The 17,659-nt window shown below is 42.9% G+C and overlaps 1 protein-coding gene across 1 annotated transcript in view; it reads left to right on the top strand.

Moving 5' to 3' along the window:
* The window catches only part of EXT1 (exostosin glycosyltransferase 1), a 176,881-nt gene that overhangs the window by 143,325 nt on the left and 15,897 nt on the right, over positions 1-17,659 (top strand). The window contains exons 2-4 of the mRNA XM_054277918.1: positions 7,464-7,557; positions 10,195-10,302; positions 14,489-14,608. Coding sequence (XP_054133893.1) covers positions 7,464-7,557; positions 10,195-10,302; positions 14,489-14,608 — 322 coding nt within the window. The remainder of the gene's footprint in view (positions 1-7,463; positions 7,558-10,194; positions 10,303-14,488; positions 14,609-17,659) is intronic.

Below are 17,659 nucleotides of genomic sequence, written 5' to 3'. Positions count from 1 at the left end.
AAAGCAGACTATCAAGAGTTAGATACTAGTTAGTTTCAACTTACTCCTGCATTTTTCCTTGCACAATACTGAGGAGCAAGGCTGAGTAGATGAAGCCCAAGTTCAACTACATGGTGGTTTCATTGGTGGAGGTGCTGGTTTGTTCTCCTGCCAGCAGACTGGGGTTCTTTATGTTAAAATATTCTAAAAGGAGTTTGTGATCTCCAGGAAATGGCAAGGTGGAGGTACCATAATGATGCAAAGTGCTGGTGTATTTTATTGTTACAAGAATCCTGTTAGTAGGGGCTGTCTGAGCCACTGGATCATCTTAATAGCTTCACCTGATCTTTACCTTGGAAGGGTCCAGCACCTTGGTGGTCAGTAAGTGCCAGCTGGACACTTTTCAGACAGAGTATTCAAACATGCTTTTGTCACTTCAGAGTGCATGTCAGGGGAGATGGGGCCAGGTAAAATCTTAGCGTGTGGCTTTGTGTGTGCGTGTTCCTGGGTGTGCATCCACGCGTGTGTGCATCAGTATCCCTGCTTTCCCACTGACCTGGAGGGTGTTTACCATGTGTGGGGCTGCCTTTACATTCTTCACAAGGTACAGGCAAGCACTGCATTTGCTTCTCCATGGATTGTTCTTGTTCAGGCATGAGGTGAGTTTTCTTGCTGCCAGCACAGTGAGGTGTGGCTGTGAAACAGGAGCTCTTAGAGGACTTCAAAGCCTGGGAGCTGGTGTTGGTTTTAGAAGAAGCACTACACAGTGCCATGAGCAGGTTGCTGGTAACGTGGGTGTAACACTGCCTAGAGAGGCACCTCTGCAAGGTTTACCTCTGACATGCCACTTACAAACCTACTCTGGTACACTTGCTAAATAAGCAGTTACCTTTAAATATCAAATGATGTTGGTGAGACCACATTTACTGTGTAAGATTCTGGGTGGCCTAGCTGCTACACTGGGAGCCAGTTGGATAGCATTTTGCAACCCAAGTGTTGTGCATGCCTTGCATGCATCATATAGATTTACAGGATGTTATGTGTAAATATTTAGACAGAAATCTTTAGAGCATTTTTATTTGTTGGAATGCACATTGACGTTAACGGCTTGTGTATCCAAATGTTTTTCTGCATAATATTGAAGTGAACTGAATCCAGCAGTGATGTCACTGAAGACTTTAAAGATATTTTCAGTTTTAAGGGCTACTGCCCATCTTAACTGTAAAATAAAGTTTCTTTAGCAGTGCAGTAAAGTGAAAAGTCTATTTCCCTGTTTTTCTTTGCTAATCCAACCTTCTGAACTAAAGGAAGATGCTGACATGAAATGGAGAAAACAGTTGTGCTTCACAGTTAGTTGCTGCATGCTTACAGAGTTTCATTTTCGTTGCAAGGCCTAGTAGAATTATTCAGAGTTTTCAGACTGGGCTCGTGCTCATACCCATACTCTGCTCATACCCATACTCAGCCATTACCACTGTTCTGAAGTCTCTGTTCACACCTGCTGCTGCAGTTAGTAGCATCCCTTGGAGTCCAGCAGCCTGGGCAGTGAGGTGGCAGTGGCTGCAGTGATGAGCTGGACTGAAAGAAATATTCCAATGGCTGCCTTTCAGCACTTGGCAAGAAAATCGTTTTTATGTTAGTTTCAAGGTCGTCAGATATCATTATAGCCAAGTATTAAAAATTTCAAAGAAAGGAGGCAGTGTGTTTGATTTATAGAATAATTATCTAGCTTTCGCTCTAACTTGGCTTTGGCAATGGTTTTGCAAGCACTCGAAAATTAAATCCATTTTTTATGGCACTACAAGGTATTATCTCACAGCAAATGATAATTAAACACCTGTGAAATCAATTAGCCTTTTAAACAGGGAAAAAAAAGTTTTCCAATTATGTTTTTGCACCTCCAAACTTTCTAATTCCAGAACCAGCACTTGCAGAGCAGGAGATGCACTGCCTGTGGCCAGAGCATTCAGATCCCCCCACAGCTTTGTGCAGCCGTAAATCCAGAGGCAAGCACCCGCAGTGACGGCTCCTTCCAGGCAGGATGTGTGAGCCTTCCCAGCTCAGGCCTGGACAGCTCTCTGTCTCACACACAGCCGAGCTGTCAGCCCTTCTACAAAGGCACTTACTCACTTGGTGCTTTCAATGCCAAGTTTTACTTGACAGTTTATTTAAAAGCCAACATACCTTAGTGGAAACCAAGCAACGAGATGCTCCTTGTGACTGAGTGGGGTTTCTTCTCAGGCTCTCCAGCCAGGAGTTCAGAGCCATCTGTATTAAGCATTTACATATGGAAAAATGGCCAACTGGTTAATAGCTGAAAATTAATATCCTGGAAAACTGAGAAACACTTCTCCATTTACCCTTGTGCTACAGGTTTTAGTGTCTGTCTTTGTTGTAGGACTTTATATGATACAGAAGCTTCTGGAGGATGCAGTGTGCATTCATGGGTTTGCAGATTCAGAGAGGGAGCCTTGGACATAGTTGGTTAAGTGCCATCACAATTTTTTGGCTCAGGAATTAAAAAAGCAGCTCTAGTCGCATCTGACTTCTACAGCGGAATGTGCTGATAGTCCCTGCCAAAGATGATCTCCAGCATCTTCCAAAAGATGGATTATGTGTGGCACTGTTAAAATATGTACTGCTGGGTTAAACCCATTGCATTTGATTTGAGTTAAACCTGTTGTATTTGGCTTGGGTTCTGCTCCTGTATTTCCATCTGAATTTTAATAGCCATAACATGCAGCTGGATTTCAGTGAATGCTGCATCACCAGAGAGGAAGAAGTAAGGTCAGGGTGCTGTGGTTAGCATTCTCAAGGTCCCTCTAGCTGCTGGAGAAGCCACCAGTCATTTGTGTCTCAGGTTTCATCTATGAAACAGGAATGGTGATTGTATCCTGTCAAAAAACATGTTGTCTACATGACAGGTGACATACAGCTAGATAAAGTGTTATGATAATCACTGCATCTATACATATCTACTGGTCTAAACAGTCTTTTTAGATTTTAGACCTCTCTTCAATCAGTGGTGATAAAGAAGTGACTTTCAAAAAAATAGTTTATACGCAAATTGATAGTGAAAATATTTTCCAGGCTAGTTTATAAGCTCTACAGTGTAGTGACATGGGGAAATGCTTAAGCTGTAGGAAGGAATGTATGGCATGGCTGATTAGTCAATGCAGAGCTTCTGCAGCCTGCCTGGCCTCTTTGGGATAATGGAGAACCAGGAATGCCAAACAGCCTTCTAATCCATGTGCTGATTGACATGGTCGGCACATCAGAAGAAAAAAAAAGAAAAAAGGGGGATGGGGGAAGACAGAAGCTGTGTGTTGGATCAAGGAGTTAAAATGGTAGGAGCCTTTGGCCAGGCAGTGTTTCTCCTTTGGATAATTGCCCACACAGCACTGCAGTGTTTACACCTGGGTGATCGATGGGGCCAGACATATTTCCTCAACTATGGGTGGTGGCAGGGAGGGAATAATTCAATTAAGTTGTGAATAAATTAGAATTGATTGCAAATAGGGCTATTCTTTTATGCTGCCTAAAAAGGTACTAGCTGTGAACAAGGTACACTTAATCATTATGAAAAGAAGCCTGAAAGTTAATAAAACATGCCTCTAATACTTACAGAGGGATGCCAGCTTAGGATTAAATCTTTAGCTATTTTAGTTTTGAAGACCCAACTGTCATTTTTAAGGCATATGCATTTTGGATTTTAACATTTGAATGCTGCAGCTGAGACCCAGGCCAAGCCGACCCTAAAATTGGCAGTAAAATGTTACCTCTGTGCGAGCATGCAGAATGAAGAGCTCAGGAATGTATGAGCAATAAGCATGTGCCCCAACTCCCCGCCAGTCTTTTAATGTGGAAACCTGGAGCTTTCTGGAAATAAATACCTTCTGAGCAAAGCAGAGGACTCCTCTAAAAGCTTTTCTACAGTAAATGCTAGGGAAGATAAACTGCCAGGAGGAAAGGAAAGTGCCAGAAGTAGTGCAACACCAAAGCAGCACAAGTAAGGAAGAAGTGCCCAGCCAGCCCCTGCTCAGTGCTCTGCAGTGCTGGTCTTTGCTCTCATTTTCTGGAGCCTGAAAAACCTCCACAGCTGGGTAAAAAAAAAGGGTAGGCAGGTCTCCTTTACCCCTGTAGGCGGGTAAAGGAGAGCTGTCCACACATGCTGACAGCTCCAAGTTTGCAGAAACCACAGCCATGCAAGCTGGAAGACCATAACAAGTGTCCCTGCCATCTTCAGATGTTACCAGCTAATGGTAATAAGTAGTTCTGGAAACAGATCTAACCCCCAATGCTGGGGAGAAGAATAAGAGGAAACCCTGGAAGAACCTCTTCTAAACACTTGACTATTTTCTCTATAGTTTAAGACGCCTCCTCCATTTGCAAGCAGAGGTTCTTATTCTTGATTGCCTCCCTGAGGTTTTGCTGAGATTAGTTAGTGGAGATAGTGGGGAAATAAAGCCTGTTGTTGATGCAGTACTGATGTTTGCATTAAATGCCAGATTGGTACTTAATGTACAACATCAGTAGTCTAACTGAGAGGGTGTTCCTGGAAGTCTGTACCAGCTCTGATTTCTCTCCTGGACAAGTGAAGGAGAAATTTCAAGTCCAGCAAGCACTTAATTCAGATACTTACCTTTAATCATAGAGATAATTTCACTCACTTCACTGAAAGTATTTTAAGTCTGAGTTAAGGAAAACACAGAGATGCTTTCAGGTGTAATGCTGTATGCTTTCTACTATGTGGTGGAAAATGTACATAAACATTTTGCAGTTCCTGTCAGAATGCTGGCAAAAATCAAACCTCCTGCTGTGTGCATGGTTCTGTCTGGGCTGAATGGGAAGGAGCCTGAAAGTGAAAATTGCCCTGAGCCTTCTGTCCTCACCATGGCCTTTGGCTGGAGTTTCATTTATCAAGTAATGTTTTTGTGGCCAAGGTCTCTTCCAAATGCTGCCTAGCAGTCCAAAAAAAAAGAAGAAAGAAATGGCCTCTGCTGGAAGTTTTACTCTGAAATACTGTTTGGTATATGTACATTATTTCCTCTGTAAGCAGTGCTTCCAGTTAGAGAGCTATGCTTGCAGCCTGACAGAAATGTTTGGGGCTGGTTACATGTATTGCACAAAAAGTGTTCCCAAATTTGTATTTAAACATAATGGGCCATCTTCTGTCTTCCAGCTAAGGCAGAGTGCTCCCTTTGCTTGGCGTGCTACCCATGGACTCTTAGGAGTAGAAATAGCACCTCATGTTTGCAGATTTCAAATAGATACTTGATCCCAGAGTGGTCTCTGGGGGGTTTAAACTAGGCATAGGTCCCTTATCACTGAGCTCAAAGATCCCATTGAGTGACCTTAAAGCATTTTGGTTGAAATTGCAGAGAAATTTGTTCAATATAATCTCTGCTGCGATTCGTTCACTTCAGCAGCTCTTGATGGATATTACTTTACTCTGGATCTGTTCCTTCTGTATTTGTGGATCCTCTCTGAAGCAAATAGTTATTTTGTGCCCATAAAAAGTTAGGATGGGGCTTTCTGCGTACGTATGATGTAGATAAATTGCTTGATGACCAGGAACTGTGCTATTACAGACCTCTGCAATAAATCACATGTTAAGTTTTAAAAGGCTCAAAAATGGGAGCAAGATGCTAACTGGTTGAAAATTGAGGTTTTTTGAGGTGGAAAATAGTTAACAACATCCTCTTATGGTTTTTTTTCCCTTTCTAAATCTATCCTAATACCAGCAAGTTAGATATGAAAGAAAAGGTGCCCCATATAGGATGTCACTGGGATATGAAAGACTCACTTGCAGTGACCTTACTTGCTGCTTTCCTTTCTGTTCTGGTTTTGCCATCAATGTTTTGTAGATAATGTTGCATTCCAGGGTATTAACAGGATTTTACTTTTTTATCTAGCCAATGATGGGGAACTTCTACCTGGTGTATTCTAGCCCTACAGGGTATTCTATTTTTGGTATTTATTAATTTTGTTGTCCTACAATACACAGTAAAAGCAATGAGCCTCAGACCTCTCAATATGTAAAAAAGGAGTGCTTAAAAATGTCAGCTTTTTTAAAAATTTGGGGGTTTTGTATTCCAGTTCTAGTATTTTCTCCTGTATGCTGTATCAGTGCTGACTGGTGAGCTGGGACATGGCTGCCAATCTCAATCCCACACAGAGAAAAATAAATAGCTGCCATTCAGATAGAATATGTATATATGTATTTTAACCAAAGTTGAGATAGGATTCAAAAGAAAAAAGGGACTTTGAAGTCTGTTTTGTAGTTTTAATTAATGCAATGAGGGGTTTTATTTTACTCTCAGTGGAGATAATCTTAATCCATTCACAGTGACCTTTTCTTGTGCAAATTAGCTATACACGCTTGTTTAAGCAAATGGGCCTTTGCAAGATGTCTCTTCCTAAAGACAGAGCTTATAATTGAAAATTGGCTTACTCCCATCTGTCTGGCCTGTGTGAGAATACAAACATAGATCCTAACTTCTTTATATGTAAAATACAATCATATATATATATGTATATGTGTGCACATAGAAACACATACAAAAAAAATTGCTCTGCCTGCAGGACATGGTAAAATTAGACTATTGGTGTCAAAAAAATTCATTGCGACAAGTTGCTGTCAAAATAGCACCCATGTGCAGAGTCCAGGACATTCTGGAGAGTGGAGGGTGTTCAATCTGGATCCTTTTGACTCAGACAAGGTCAATGCCACTGACAGTGCCATGGGCTTGTCAGAAGTACAATTTGCTAATAACAGGCGGGAAGCTGTTGGGATTTGATGTGTGGTTTTGGTGAATGATTTCGTGGTGGTTGATGTAATTGGGAAAAAAACCCCAGAAGTGTCTATCAGCACTTTAGTTCAGAGAAGCATGGATCATTGCAGCTATGTGATTAATTGCCAAAATGTGGTCGTATATTCCTCTCTCCACACTTAACAATAACCACCAAGTGAGTCATTGTATCCCCCCATCCCTTTTTTAGTGCCTGCTTGATAAGGAAATATTTCTTTGGCATAGCTTGAATATTTTTTTGCTTTGTACAAACCTCTTGTGAACACAGCTATGCATGGCTTTGACTAAATCTGAATAGAAATCAGGGTCACAGAAGTACTGCAACAATGCTTTGGGTATCAAAATATTTAATGTGAGTTTGTTCTTGGAAGTCGTGCACTGTTTATACAGAACGGGCTCATTATTGCAAAGGCAAAATGACTTCCTTCCTAATCAATCTCATTACCACTCTCCCCAGCATTCTCCCACAGTGCTTGCTCCTGAGGATGAGCAAAAAGGAGCCAGGGAGGAGGCTGACATGCATGGAGGGAGTCAGTTAACCTGGTGCTGAACAGTCTGGGTTGGGGATGATTTTATCCAGATGTGTCTCAACAGCTGTTTGCATTTTCATGCCCAGTTACTCTAGGACTCACCGCTAATTGAATTTTCTCTTTTCTGCCCTGTTCTTGTTAGGTATGATTACCGTGAAATGCTGCACAATGCCACTTTCTGTCTGGTTCCCCGTGGCCGCAGGCTTGGCTCTTTCAGGTTTTTGGAAGCCTTGCAGGTAAGAGCTGCAGTTTAAAGCAGTGACTACGCTGGCTGTGATTCAGTGTGCAATAGCAGGGAGTGAGGGAGGAGGGAAATGTGTTTCATTTCCCTAGTGGACAGTAATCCACTTTGCAAAAGCCTCTATTCATACTTCTGGAGCAATTGGCAGCTTCTTCCCAGGAGGGGCTGAGGCACTGAACTCATCTGAAGGTTGGATTGCTCTATCTCCAGGAAAAGGGTTTCCCTGGATGTGGTGAGGCTGAGAGATTGGTTAAGAACAGTATTTTGTCAAGCTATGAGGCTTCCCCCGGGAGACACTGGCCTTTATATGTAAGCCCTGGGGCAGTGAAAATAGCTTTTTGTTTTCACTTAGCCAAAACAGACCTGCTTATGCATTGCCAGTTTTGAGATGGTGCTTGCTGAACATACAGAACATGGCCTGGAGGTGTTAAAGCTCCAGATGGAAGCTTTACATGAAAGTAGACATAAGCTGATCTCAGGGAGTTCGTGTGCTGGCTGGGACAGCACCTGAATATCCTTCACCTTTTAAAAAATTGGTTAGTGGGCCCCTTTTTACTGTGGGCCAGCCACAGTAGGCAATACAAAAGGGCTCTGGAGTCCCTGTGGCCAGGCAGCGCAGTGGTCAAGCCTGACACCTGCCTGTCTGGTAGAGTTTTTTTTTTTCGCAAACATCAGCCTAATCCTGGATCTTCAGTCAGGCATAGAGAGCATTTTGTGAGGAGCTGCAGCTTCCCTGTGGACCTGGCATCTGGATTTCCATGGGGGCTGGAGTGGAGAGAAGGAGGTGCTTGGTTTCAGTGAAATGGCAAATGAACACACCTTGCAGGGTCCTGCCTCCAGGAGTTGTTTTGCCATTTGGAAAGTGCCACAGCATTGACAGTAAAGCTGTCAGTGAATGACATCCCATCCCTTTTCATCATCAACCATGCAATGTCCCAGCCACTGTGAGAGAGTATTGTTCACTGCAGTGCTGAGCAGGACTCAGGTACTTAAGTGTAGGTGTATTATGTCATTTTAGAAGCCCAGGGTACCCAGAAACCCTTCTGGCTTTCTGCTGCTTCTCCAGAAGGACTCCAGTAGATCCTGTGTCATGTCTGCCCACCTTTGATGGGTTTTTTGGATACCCTACATGCCTTGGACACATAGATGTAATCACTGAACCCCACACCTGCAATCAAATTTGAGATCCAAGTTCTGGACTGTCACTTGCCTCTTTCTCCTACTAAAGAGAAGATTAATAGCCTGAAAAGTGCTGTTTTCTCTCCAGTCTCTTCAGAGGAAGAAGTGGGACTGGCTTGTATGAGATGACAAGTCACTTCAGATCCTGCTGAAGAGCACTCCTCAGCTCTTCTCTCGTCTGGGCTCAAAGTCATGCAGCTTCTGTTAAATACATCGTCTCAGGAGGGGAAAGCAAGGGTTGCACCTCACTGCACAGCACTTGTGGGCTCCTGGTCAGTGATAAAATGTAGGCAACTGCGGATTTTGCTATCAGGCTAGCAGCAGTATTCACCAATAATGATGTATTCCCAGTTTCTGTCTGGATCCAGGTGATGTTGAAAGTCTTAATCCACATTAGTGCAATGTTTTAAACGTGAAAACACATTACTAAGTGTTTTTAGTTGGCTTTTTTATGCATTGATGTAATTCCTTACAGAAGATCACAGTTGTTTACACATAATAATCACTGCTGTAGTGTAGACTTGACCAGTCTGAGATGCTCTGCATGATGCATCTTACCAAGGAAGGTACAGCAGTCTGAAAGATTCCCCTTTATACCATCTTTTGGAAGGCCTGAACCCTAGTCTGGACCAAACTCAGAACACTTAAGCTTGGTTTGATCCAAAAGAAACTGAACCAGAGCACAGGTTTGATAAAAATCCTCTGGTACTAGGTTATTTCATCTCATCAGAAGGTGTTTGGTTTGGATCCTTGTTGAGATTGAGCTGACCAGAACATAGTGGTGATCATTTGTTTATGGAAATACTGACCTATTTGCTAAGTATTCACAAACTGCCCGTGCAGAAGAACTGGTAAAACTCACAGAAGTTTAATTAGTTTACACAGATCATACTGGTAAGAAATGGATACTAAATGTGTATGGGTTTTTTTTGTTTGTTTTGGGACATACAACAATTCTTTTTTTTGTAGACAGGTGATGACAGACGAGTTGTATTTGTGCAGTTGCCTCTATTTGAAAAGTTGATACCTAAGATAGAGAATTTACTCCTTCATGGGAAAGGTGGTGAGGAGTTAAATATGATCTGTATTTTCTGTAGGGTTGTCACTAACCTACTATAAAACTGGGGAAGTTGCTCCTTGCTAAGTGGTTCACAAAGCAGCAAGGAAGGCCATCATTTTGTATTAAATTCTCCAGTGTCCCATCTGCTGCACTGAACAGTTCTGCCCTTGTCTGGCAGCGTAAGCTCCAGATTGCAAATGCCACTGTCCATGCAAACCCCGCCTTTCAGTGCATACAAATGAGCCCAAAATGCAAAACTGTAAACACTTGGGCTGCCCTGCTGTGGTTTCTGGTGTTCTTTGCCATGTTGCCTCACCTGAGCTGGTGCAGAGAGGGGGTCAGGGTGTTGGTGGAGAGCTGGGACCGCTGCTGACAGCAGCTCTGTGCCCACAGGCCGCCTGCGTCCCGGTCATGCTCAGCAATGGATGGGAGCTGCCGTTCTCGGAAGTGATTGATTGGAACCAAGCTGCCATCATCGGCGATGAGAGATTGTTATTACAGGTAAGGAACAGACCACGGCCTGCACTTGATTATTGCTGCCACCATCTCAGTGGACAGGGAAGATGAATCCAAAAGGTCAGGGTTGTAAAAGATTCTTTTATCATGAAAGGACTGTCTTTGTCAGGCTGGCTGTGAGCTCATTTAATATGACATTATTTGACCTGAAGGTCATTGCAGCCACCAGGCCAAATTCTTAAGTGCAGGAGACTTTTATTTTTGTGAAGAGCATGAAACCTCTTCTGGTGTGGAGCACTTGGATGCCAATCTGAGGTAGACCTGTCCAGGTACTGGGATGAAAGGGGTGTGGGATCTCAGCACATCAGCCCTGATGTGCAGAGACACCGAGACAACCCTTGGGGGGCTTGGAGGTCCAGGAATGTTGCCAGAAGTGTCTGGTGGCTGGACTTTGATCCTGCACAGGAGACAACACCTGTATGAGGATGGGAGGATCACACTGGGATAAATGGTGAAGGGATAGGTTAATTATAGTGTGAAACACAGGTTTTAGAATTTCGGTACAGGGGGGTCTAGAGAAGTAAGATGGAGGAATTGGGGCGTGTCCTGTTCTTCTTCTTCTTCTTGGCCTCCATCTTCTGTGGTGGTGGTGGCACTTTGGCACTGGTTCTTACTAAAAGTGCACTTCTCAATAAGGGTGAAAAGCATTGGGGAAAATAGGTAAATATCTTATACGTAGTTTTGGGTATAAAGATAAGTGACCGCCCCGAGGGCTCTCAGTGTGTCCATGGCTGACGTGCTGTGCGGACCTCTGTCGGGCCGAGAGAAAATCTTGTCGATAAAAACTAATAAACACTGAAGACCGAGAAAAACCTGAAGACTCTTTTCGTCCTTTGGAGCGTGGGCTGTCCCAAGGCCTCCCCAAGCCTTTCCAGGCCTTTAAAAACAGCCGAGAACGGAGCAAAGGGGAAAACATTTGAGGGTGGATTCTGCCCCAGTCCTTAAAAAATAGTTTATCCTCAGGAGTATCCTCAGGAAAGCAGATATTTTCTCAGGCAGGAGTTATCATCTAACAATTTGATGAGAAGCACAATCTCTCCCCTTTCTGATATGTGGACCATGTAACATTGCTTTTTGAAGCAGTGTTCCTGTCACTTATAGTTAATCTTGAGGTCATAGAACAAAAATGGGCTGAGAAGTTACAAATTCCCTGTTACTTCCAGCATCTGCTTTGGTTTTAAATGCACTTTGGTTGTTTTGTTTTTTTCAGCTATGTTAGCGAGTATTACAGTCCAAATATATTCTGTAAATTCTGCAGAAACATTCACGTTAGGAGAAGTTCTTGGAAAATTGTTTTTTCTAAAGTGCCGTTGTCCAGCATAAAGCTGAGATCCACAAGATCTGGAATAAGCACAAAGTAGCCACAAAGAGCAATTTTTTTTTTTGATCCTTGAGTTTAGTGTCCTCCACAGGGAGAAGCCCTCAAAGGTACAGGTGTGGTGGCCTGTACTTTGTTTGACAGAACAAAGTATCTTTGCCATGTCATCACTTGGCTGTTTACTTGTCTAAGGAAGTAAATTTTTGTGAAGAGCTGGCCTAGCAAGACTTGCATGGAGTGCCTATTCTACCTAATGTCATACAAGCTGCAAATATAAAAGGGCCATTTGATTTTTGCTTCTGTGGACAGCACATTTTTTTAGAGCAAAATTATGTCTCTCTTTAAATAACAATAATTTGCTGATCTTCATGTTTTCCGGTAACGTGCCGTTCGTTCACTTCACACAGCTGCTTCCATATTGAGCAGCTACTGCTCTGTTATTAACAGTGTTTTTAAAGAGCTGGCAGAGGGCCTGAATGTCTGCTCTGGGAAATGTTTTTGTTATGTTACAGTTTTTCATTTCCTGTTTGAGAGCAACTCGGATGCTTTTATTTGCATATTCTCCTCATCATAGTGCTGGGAGCTTTTCTGCATTTATTTGTGCAGGGTGGTTTTTCCCTCCCCCCCTACTCATTGCTGAAATGACCTTTTATTAAAGTTCTAATAATTCCAATGTAATCATGCTGGATTTGTATTAATACATCATTTTCCCCACCTGTCTTTCTGGACAAGTAGATTAATAGGCAAATGCATTTAAAATGGGAGCTCTGATTTTTCTTTCCAGCTGTTGTAACAGAGCCTCCATCAAGGCTCTTTTTAACCTTGACACTGTGTTTGCTGGCACTCAGGAGTATGGTATGGTGTGTAAAATGATAACTTTGTGCAGTAACCTTCATAGTCAGAGCAGCATTCCCTTTCATAAGATGTAGTGGGGATTGAGTATTGATTTTATGAGTGAATTACACATGTGTGCATACACACTACACAAGGTTGCACATACTGCATTAAATGTTTATTGAGAAAATGCTGTATTGCCACTAAGAAGTGACTTTAATCTTGTCTTTGCTACTAATAATGTTTCTGGGTGTGACTAATACACATCTGTGCAGCCAGTACAGGTAATGTTTATTATCCTTCTGCTTATTGTAGCACATCATGAATAGTGATGTGATCTCTTAGACATGTGCCAATACATGTTTTCAGGTTCTGTCTTTACTTTTGCAGGGAGTATTTTACCTTAAGACTTATCTTTTACTTAAAGGGCCTATAGGGGAGGGAAATACAGCAGCATCTTGGGCAATCTGACCATTTTCTTCTGCTCCACCTTGCTGCAGTGCTAGCTCATAAGCCCAAAGTCTGTATTATATTAGCAGTGTCTCTTAAGATGATGGTCTAAGAGTTGAAGGGCTGAGAGAGCAAACACTGGCCCATCCAACACTGCACCCAGTGGAGCCATGGGCAAAGTGTCCAGACCTGGTTGCAAACTCTGCAAGTAAAGAATTTGGTGGTTCTTGTAAAAATTTTTGACATGTAAATTTTTAAAGTTGCAAATTTTCTTTAGGAAAGAGGTTTCATGGGAAATAATTTGATTTGGGAACACGTGAAAGCAAATAATGATCGCCAGCTCTTCTCAGAATATTTCAGGAATAAGCAGAGTGTGTTTTGATCAGGAAAGGGTTGAATGTGGTGGGATGCAGGCAAACTTCAGAATAAGCTGGAATGCACAAGGACACAGTCACTCACTTTTGTGATTTCTAATTGAAATCACAGAATTGTTTAAGCTGGAAAAGACCTCTAAGCTCATCGAGACCAACCACTAAATTATGGCAACTTGTCAGATACTGATTTCTCATAAATCTTTTACCTGAGTCATTAGTTTTAAAAGCAAATACCTGGGCTCTGTGTGTGTGAACACAACTGTTCGTTTCTAGAGAAAGATGACCACAAAGCAGCAGCATATTCTAAATGCCTTTCTAGTGCTGTGGCTAGCTCTCATCACTGAAGCAAATTTCAGTAAATCCCCCTGATAATGTCACTTTGCATTGTCCAAGTTGAACTGGAGGCCTTGGTCGATGTCCTAAGTTAAAAAATGGCATATACAGATCTTAGTTTTGAGAAGGACATGGAGATGGTGAGAGATGTAGACATGAAGCCCTTCCCTTCTGATCTAGTGAGCAGTTACATTTTTTAATGGAAAAGTGCTGTAGCAGGACAATTTAGGGTTTATTTGTAAGGCAACAATTCATGTGTAGATTGTGGAAAGGGGGCAAAGATGAGCACTGTTTTCCCTTGTGAATTACAGATGTTGTGAAAGATGTTATTCTTTCCACCTAAGGTAATTACTAAAATGCAATTTGATCCATGGGCTCCCAAAAAGTGGAGTCTTACTTAAGGTGTTGCTGTGTTTTCCTTAGGACACTTAGTGTTGCCATGCTGTGGTAAATGCAGTTCCAGATCCCACTAATATACTTGGAATGTGGGGATTATTGTTGAACTCTCAGCCCCTGCAGGTACTAGGTTGTTCAAATACTGGTCCATGAAGAGTTTTGTGGGATGAAAATCACAAGGGCTGCATGGAGGGACTCCTTACTATGCCACACTACTCATTACCATAAACAATCAAAAATGAAAAGCAGATTAAAAAAAATAATATATTCAATATCAGAGGTTATAAAGGGTTGTGTCTCATTTGTTTTACATCCAGGCTTTAACTGTTGACACACATCTCCACTGGACTGGAGTGCTGAAGCTGTACAACCTGCTAATGGAGGAGAGGGCTTGTCAGCAGCATATTAATTTGATGAGATTGTGTTGTTTCTAAAGCTTCTGACTATATTACATCCTGTATTACAGATTCCTTCTACAATCAGGTCTATCCATCAGGATAAAATCCTAGCACTTAGACAGCAGACACAGTTCTTGTGGGAGGCTTATTTTTCTTCAGTTGAGAAGATTGTATTGACTACACTAGAGGTGAGTAAAAATTGTCTGAGACCTTGCCAAGCAGTGAGATTTCCGTACCTGTCCAACTGCTCCTGTCCTCAGCTGACTTCAGACCTTGGTTTTCATGACATGCAATTGGTCACTGGGAAAAAAGCTCAGCATCTTGATGAGTTTTCTCCCCTAAGGAAATACTTTCTTCATTATTGGAATCCACATTAGAAAACTGTCACGGTGAAAAATGGGAGCTACCCAACACATGGAAAAGTTGTCATGTGTGATCCTGACTTTGCAAGGCTTTATGGCTTATGAATCACTATCTTTGTCATTGGTAGTAAATGTATTTCTTAAGAAACCTTTCTGGAATTCTTTTTGGAAAAAAAGAGCTACTGTAGAGCTCTTCCTTGACCATTCCTTAACATTTTGAGGCCTCGTGATGGGGGTATTGATCTGGCTCAAGAAAAAGTGGGGGTTGTAAATTCTGTGTGTTATCTTCACACACAGGAGAAGGGAAAGGCCTGATCATTCTTATAAATTATTAATAGATAATCATAATTAGACTGCTATTAAAAGAGGAGACAGATGATCTCAAATGTGGAGAGAATCCTTTCTGAATTGAAAGACAGGGGAAAGATGAAAGGCTCTTCAGAAGTAGGGCCCAGGCTGCAATTTCCAAAGCAGGTTTCTTTTCTAACTGTTTTGCAATTTTTCACATAATTTTTTGACACATTTGTACCACTGAAAGGGGCTCACTTTGAAGGTGCAAATGCATTCGTCTTATGCTAATGCTTCTGCAATTGCACCTGTCTTTGTGCACAGTTGAAATACACAGTTGTTAAGGCTCCACATTTCCTGCTGTACCTGCTTCTCCCTGAAAACTGCAAATGAGTGCCCATGGCTGATCAATCTCCAGCTGCTGCAAGGCAGTCCCTTAGGTTTTTCCATGCCAGTGAAGAAAATCAGCCAGGGAACATTTGCAGAGCCCCTGGCACAGCTGTCCTCACAATGCTCCCATTTACTCAGAAGAGGATGTCTGCAGCTGTGCTACCTGTTGGGAACTGCTCTTCATCCTCCAACTCCTCATGAGCACTGATGAGGTAGTGATAATTACCACAGCCCACACCAGGATCAGACAAAGGTGAAAGACCATGTGCCATTGCTCACAGTTTAATTAAGCCTCACAGAAGTGCTCCCAGGGTCCATCAGGTGCCTCAGGCATCCTCTGCCTTCCCTGCACGTGCCCTGTTGTTGGTAGGGGTTGCTAAAAGGACAGGGGCACACGGCTGTCCCCACTGCCCCTCTCCTGCCTGTGCTGGCCCTGAACTCCAGGGCACATAAAACCTGCAGCTCCCACAGCCTTGGTGTCCATCACATCAAGTTCCAGTGCTCACACATGTGTCTTTGGTGCTGCTTTGGGACACATTGGCCCATGTGGCTTCAGGAGCCCAAGGGACAGCAAAACCTCTAAAGCTAAAGCAGATGGGTAACCAGCAAGCTGGAGTTTCTGCTCAGAGCAGAAAAATCAAAGTCAAGACAAAAGTCTTCCCAGAAGATTTAGTTTAATGAAACCAATTAATGTATGCCTGGTGTTGATGTTCTGGGTTTTTTCATCTGTTTGGGAGACTGATTTTGGCTTGAGATTTTGTTGTTCTTGTTGTTGTTTTTTAATTCAGGACTCTCAAGCTTTTGAGACAGCTAAGAGGGATTCTTTTCTTTTCACTCATTTCACATTTCAACTTGCCTAAGTAAAGTCCCATGTTAACTTTCCTTAGGAAAGGATTAATACAGCTGAGAGTGACTTTTGTTGTCTGAAACCTGCAAGCAAGCAGTATATCCTCTTTGTAAAATCTAATGCCTGGAAGTAAATTCCTAGCAGGATTTTTTTTTGTATGTGGATGTGATCCATCTTCTGTTGTAATACTGTTGTGTCACAGTGCTCTGATGTTTCCAGATATCATCAGAATAATCACTTGCCCACTAACTGCAGTGCCAGTGTATGTCCCTGTCTGAGGATATCAGCACAGAAAAAGTCTTTACCAAATCAGATGTCTGCAAGGACATTACAGCCCTTTATTCTGCAGACCTCTGAAAACCTTAAATCACATTTTAAGTTCCTTGATCATCTCACAGCATTTGGTGGCTGTTGTGGTTCAACCCCAGGCAGCAGCCAAGCCCCAGGCAGCTGCCCACTCCCTCTCCCACCTGTGGGGTCAGGGAGGGAGCTGGAAGGGTAAAAGCCAGAAAACTCATGGATTGAGATAAATACAGTTTAGTAGGGAAAGCAAAAGCTACATAAAAAATGAAGCAAAACAAGGAATTAAGTCACTGCTTCCCAGGGGCAGGCAGGTGTTCAGCCATCTCCAGGAGAGCAGGGCACCATCACATGTAATGGTGACTTGAGGAAACAAACACAATCACTCCAAATGTCTTCCTCTTCCTTCTTCTTCCCCTCACTTTATATCCTGAGCATGAGGTCATTTGGTCTGGAATTTCCCTCAGGCCAGTTTGGGTCACCCATGCTGGCTGTGTCTCCTCCCAGCCTCCCAGGCACCCCCAATTTCCTCGACACTGTGGCTGTATGAAAAGCAGAAAAGGCCTTGGCTCTGTGCAAGCTCTGCTCAGCAATAACAAAAACATCTCTACAAGTGTCAACCCTGTGTTTAGCACAAATCCAAACCACAGCCCCATCGCAGCCACTGTGAAGAAAATGAACTATACCCCAGCACAGTGGCCTAAGCCAACCAGCTGATAGCCCAAAATAAGATGTTTGAGTCATTTGGCCAGCACCCATTTGGCAGGCACAGAGGAGCTGCCCAGTATCTTGGACAAGGTGTGGGTTAGGCAGTGATGCTCACAGTGTCTGCTGCAGGCTGGTGAGGGGGAGCTCTGGCAGTGCAGCAGTGGCTGCTGCAGGCACCCTTGGATGTTTGCTCCAGCATATCTGCACTTCTTCAGCTTCATCTTCTCTTGAAGCAAACCCAAAACATCCCTGAACAGCATCCCCAGTCCTCCACTCAGGAAAAGGAGGAGAGAGGGACAGCACAAAGTACAGAAAATAAATGCTGGGTGCTTGGCTAGGGCCTG

This window comes from Melozone crissalis, unplaced genomic scaffold (genome assembly GCF_028551555.1).
Source record: "Melozone crissalis strain CALT ecotype California unplaced genomic scaffold, PUWL_Pcris_2 ptg000002l_1, whole genome shotgun sequence".
In the NCBI taxonomy this organism is placed as follows: domain Eukaryota; kingdom Metazoa; phylum Chordata; class Aves; order Passeriformes; family Passerellidae; genus Melozone; species Melozone crissalis.
The sequence above is the reverse complement of the archived record's forward strand: the minus strand, read 5'-3'. Positions and strand labels throughout refer to the sequence as shown.